Source organism: Montipora foliosa, chromosome 8 (genome assembly GCF_036669935.1).
Source record: "Montipora foliosa isolate CH-2021 chromosome 8, ASM3666993v2, whole genome shotgun sequence".
NCBI classification, from domain to species: Eukaryota; Metazoa; Cnidaria; class Anthozoa; order Scleractinia; family Acroporidae; genus Montipora; species Montipora foliosa.
The window spans coordinates 11074485-11079484 of record NC_090876.1 but is presented as its reverse complement, the minus strand read 5'-3'; the positions used below and the strand labels follow the sequence as shown (position 1 = coordinate 11079484).

Here is a 5000-nt window from a genome sequence, read left to right as displayed (position 1 = left end):
GCCAGACCAGGTATTGGAAGGTTTAACTCTAAAACACCTTCAAATTAACACTCTTCGAGGATGATATACACTCCTCCGGAAGAAGACGAGGGGTTATCATACAAGTGTTCCTTAAAATTGTTGGATTTTCTTTGCAAACGGAAGGGTCTGGCCACAGGCGCCCCAAGCTCATAACGCGATTTTGCAATGCAGAACTATTGTGTAGTAAGAGAGTTTAATGGTGAAAGAGTTAAAAATTACGTTAAGTTGAAAAACTGAACGTCTTTCTTTCACATGAACTTTCCCTACCTCAAATATGTTGTTCACCTTTGTTTTGTGTCTTTTTGTGTGGGGGTTTAGCCACCCCTGAACTGGCGACGCAACAGCTGAAAAAATCGCAGAAAAACAATCGCGAGAAATTGAGTGAGTTGAATATTTCGCGATTTATTTCTGAGATTTTTCAGCTGTCGCGCCAGTTCAAGGGTGGCTACACCGTGAGATTTTTATCGCGCGTTGGCGCCGCGACAAAATCACGACGAAAAAATCGCATGGTTTAATTTGTTAGAACATTACCATGGCCATTTAAACATATTTAGGTATCTTTCTGTAATTATCTTATGTGATATATATAAAATAATCTAGAGAAATCATTTATGATGGATTGTTGTCTCTGACGCTAATGTCCTAAGAGGGCAGGGTAACGAATCCTGCCCATCTGATTGGTTTTTAGCACGCGGTCGGGATTTTACTATCTCCGCCCACGGTCCCGCGGTAACAATTAAAAGAATTGATTTCAGAGAGGAAGGGATAGAGAAAAAAAAATTAAATAAGTTATTTACCAGCTGAGAGTCGGTCCGTTCAGCGAAAACCTGTGACATCGGTCTTGAAAAAGCTGCCCCGGGCCTGTGGCCCTCGGTCAGCACTAATCTTTCAAAGCCTTGGTCACAGGTTTTCGCTATACTGACCTCCCAGCTGGCAACTAACATATATTTATTGCATGTGAACTATAATTTGTAGTGTTTGGGTTAAGTGCTCAGCTTGGTGATAAGGTTAGGCACTTATATTGAATGGTTAGCTTTCATGTAAGGTTAGGAACACTGCCTGCATTTTAGTAATTAAGGTTAATTAAACCACAACATCAATCTTCAAATAGCAAGGTCTCTTGAAAGTGTTGAAACTGGTTTGAGCCACCTTAAAAAGGCTTCTTTTGTATATTTTATTTCTTATTACATAAAACAAATGGATTCCATGTTGCCATGCATCGTTCAGTAATAGATCACAGATGACGTCAAAATGTTATAAGAACCCACACTCGGGATATCCCCTCGTGTGCCACTTTTATGTCCTGACACATTTTGACGTCATCTGTGATCTATTACTGCACAGCCGAACGAAAGGCATCATAAAAACGTTCAATTCTTTATTATATCATGATGAAAACAAACAGATTCCATTTTGGCCGTGCGTCTGTGGAGATGCTCGAAAGAGTCCTTTAAATTTGGTTGGTTATTCAACCGACTCAGCTCGGTTTTCAAAATAAACGAAATAAACGAAATAAAAGATGGAGTTACTTACCTCGGTCTAGGGCTTGACGCTCACAGAGGACGTCAAAATGTGGTAAGAACAAGTCACTTTTTTGCACGTTCTTACCAACATTTCATGTCATCTGCCATATACTGAACCGAAGCACGGCAACATAAAATCAATTTGTTGATCAAAACCAAAATGATTTCATACTTCACTATTATTGAAGAGTATTCATACCATTGAATGGAGCTTTGATATACCAAGTTACACTGCTTATCTTCTTTATTGAATACACATTTAAAGGTGTTTGGTGAAGCAATACCATACAGCTCTCCATCTTTTGTCTCAGCACAAGCCTGTAAAAAGATCAGAAATCCGGCGAAACATCAATGGACATAATTGAAGGCTTTATGCGTGCCAGGATGATTCGATAACGAGGCTTCTCTCTTGAAAGAGGATCAGCCATGGGGTTCATGATAAGGGAAGTCCCGCAAGTGTTATCACCAATGACACAACCACGGGAGAAGACCACGTTATTTTTTTCGTTATGTGTAGGAAATCTTATGAACGCGAGTGCATTTCGTTATTTATGGGCACGCGTTCTCAAAATTGCACGAGCCGTGGACGAATGCAATTAGCCACTAACACAAATACCATAATGCTCTTTGTTTGACCTAGCAAAATTTTGCATAAGCATTGTCTTTATTTTCTCTTGTAAGTCCCAGAGTATTATGGTATTTTTAATAGTGGCTGATTTGAGAAATTTCAAAACAGCACGAGTGACCATAAATCACGAAAATGCACGAGCAAGTTCATACGATTTCTTATTTATTATATACTCCATCGCACTTCTTTTTCGTTTCTTTTCCGTAATCTGCTAAATAAAAGTCATGCATTTAAATTTCACGAGTTTTTATTGGGGCGCGAAAAATGCATTTTTCCTCCTGTTAGTGTAAAAACTTCAAGTGTAGAAGATGGGCGCTTGTAATTAAAGAAATCTCTCAAGCAATCCGGACTAACCGGGCTTGTTTTAAATCCGATTAATTCGCCGTCGAACGCCGTCGAACCCGTTCGCAGTGTGAGAACCGTGACGGCGATAACAATCATCTTTTTTTTGGTTGTGAAATTTCACCATGTTAAGTTATTTGTAACTTACAAATGTGATTTAAAACAAAAAGAAAGAAATCGCACAGGAGAGGGTTTAATTAAGCTGCTGCGAATATCCACTAAAACATGGACACAAGCTGCTCAAGTCAACTTACCGCTACATCCTGAAATTCACGGGTGGAATATGGATAGCAAGGATTCCAGCTGAATTTCACAAACATCTTATCGTGCGAAACAATGTTTGGAAATCTAAACGAACCAACAAATGAGTTATCAAAGAATAAAATGATATATGAAATGAATCATGTATTGAACTGATTTTAGATCCGCAGAACAGAGCTGAATAACGTCTGCGCAAAACACTCAACCTCATTGTGTAAACACCGTGAAGTCAAAATAGATACGTTTCGTTTCTGAGGAAACGAAGCAAAAATATAAGTAGTTTTTTGTTTCCGCGCTGCGCAGCTCCGGGGACGATGAAAAATATGCCGCATTCAAGCCCGACCCCCCAGCCCGCTTCTTCCATTGTAGGAGTTACCAGGAGTACCTATTGGATTCCTAGGTTTTTTTTTAACTTTTTATTTTCGGCATTACTCCTGGGAAAATCCACTTTCAGCGCCTTCACTACCACCCAACTCAGTGGCCTCTTTTTTTTGTGTAACATGTACCGTAGGAACCCAGTTTACGCTTACGGAGCGTCTACTTTCGCCATGGTCAGTGAATTTGTGCCGATTTTTGTGGTAGTGCACTACACACCATGTCACCGGGTTGTAAGAGTGTAAGAGTGTAAGTCCGTGGTAACAATAGGCCCGCAGCGCGTGCATAACTCACGAACATATACAGGTCTGCTGGAAGCGAGCTTGAGTTTAAACAAAATGAGCTCTAAAATCTGCATGAATTTGTGACGTTGATGAATAATAAAGCAGCTGCTATTTCCAAAACGATGGAATTACCTGGTGATAAATAACCCGTCTAGGAAAGTGAATTTTTGACTTTGCAGAAACAATGGTCAACCTCAAGAGTTGGGCTATTGTAATCTTTGTGTTGAATTCGCACATTTGTTATTTGGACTGAAGGTTCAGATAAACTGAAAGTATTTGTCGATTATCTCAATAACCTTCATTCCACCATTAAATTCACTTGTTCGCATTCCCTCGCAAATATTCCATTCCTTGATGTAATGGTCTCACTCAAGGATGGTCTCATAGAAACCGACCTTTACACTAAACCCACTGACAAACATCAATATTTACTTATCTCCTCATGCCACCCCACCCACACTAAACGTTTCATTCCATATAGCCTTGCACTTCGCCTTCGACGCATATGCTCCGACTGAATGACAATACAAACAACGCTGTAAGGAACTTATGGACTACCTCGTCAATCGAGGTTACGAACTTATTTCCTTAAAACCCAGACACGACGTGCTTTTGACATTTCCCGGAACGACGCTCTTAAACCCAAACCTAAACAACAGACAGATACTTTTCCGTTCGTCATTACCTATAACATATCCCGTATAATTCACAAACACTCTAACGTGCTTATTCATCTGGTCGCCGTAAAAATGTTTTTCCTAATCTCCCTTTAGTAGCCTACCAGCGTTGTAAAAACATTAGTGACATTCTAGTAATCAATATACTTTTTATAGTACAGGACAAACCTTTAAAATCAAATCACATATTATTTGTGAAACCCCTAATGTAATTTACATGATTCAGTGCACTAAATGTAATCTTCAGTACATCGAAGAGACCAAACGTCGTCTTAAAGACCACTTTAATGAACATAGGCGACCCATTATAAACTCCTTTTGTAGTTATACCCCCACTGCGGTTTTGCGACACTTCCTGACCAGTGGTCACGCGGAGGATCACATGATCCTTATACCGCTCGAACAACTGCACAGTGGTCGTGACTCCATCAGAAAGGCTCGTGAGGCATTCCTCATACACAGAGGAAAAACACTGGAGCCTGCAGGCCTTAACAGAAGACATGAAATGTAATTTAGTTTAGCTACCTTTTAATTTTCTTTTGTTTCTTTTATCTTGTTATCATGTATTATTATCTTTCCTCTTTTTATGCATTTCCGTTTTTATTAATTTTACACATCATGTAGCCTTTTTATGTCATTTCCGGTAAATATAAAGACCTTTTAACAAGCATTTATCCATTCAATAAACCTGAAGAAGGCTGGTGTTGGCCAGCCGAAATATTGTAACAACGCCTATGTTCACATTGTCTTGACGAACCTTTGCAGTATATTTTCTATTTTTAAAATCTTTCTGAGTTTAGTATTTTACTAGTAACCGCATGTCTTCTCAGGGGGTTATTTACCTAAGACATCTGCCATGGCACTATAATGATATACGGTACCAAAACAA

The 5000-nt window shown here is 39.3% G+C and overlaps 2 protein-coding genes across 4 annotated transcripts in view; both read right to left on the bottom strand.

Moving 5' to 3' along the window:
- Positions 1-5000, bottom strand: part of LOC138012464 (uncharacterized) — a 74942-nt gene that overhangs the window by 30769 nt on the left and 39173 nt on the right. The gene's annotated exons all lie outside the window — the stretch shown is intronic.
- LOC137967405 (uncharacterized) overlaps positions 1-5000 on the bottom strand; it is a 16330-nt gene that overhangs the window by 923 nt on the left and 10407 nt on the right. Inside the window, exons 2-3 of the mRNA XM_068813939.1 lie at positions 2769-2862; positions 1744-1862 (exon numbers count right to left, since the gene is read on the bottom strand). Coding sequence (XP_068670040.1) covers positions 1744-1862; positions 2769-2862 — 213 coding nt within the window. The remainder of the gene's footprint in view (positions 1-1743; positions 1863-2768; positions 2863-5000) is intronic.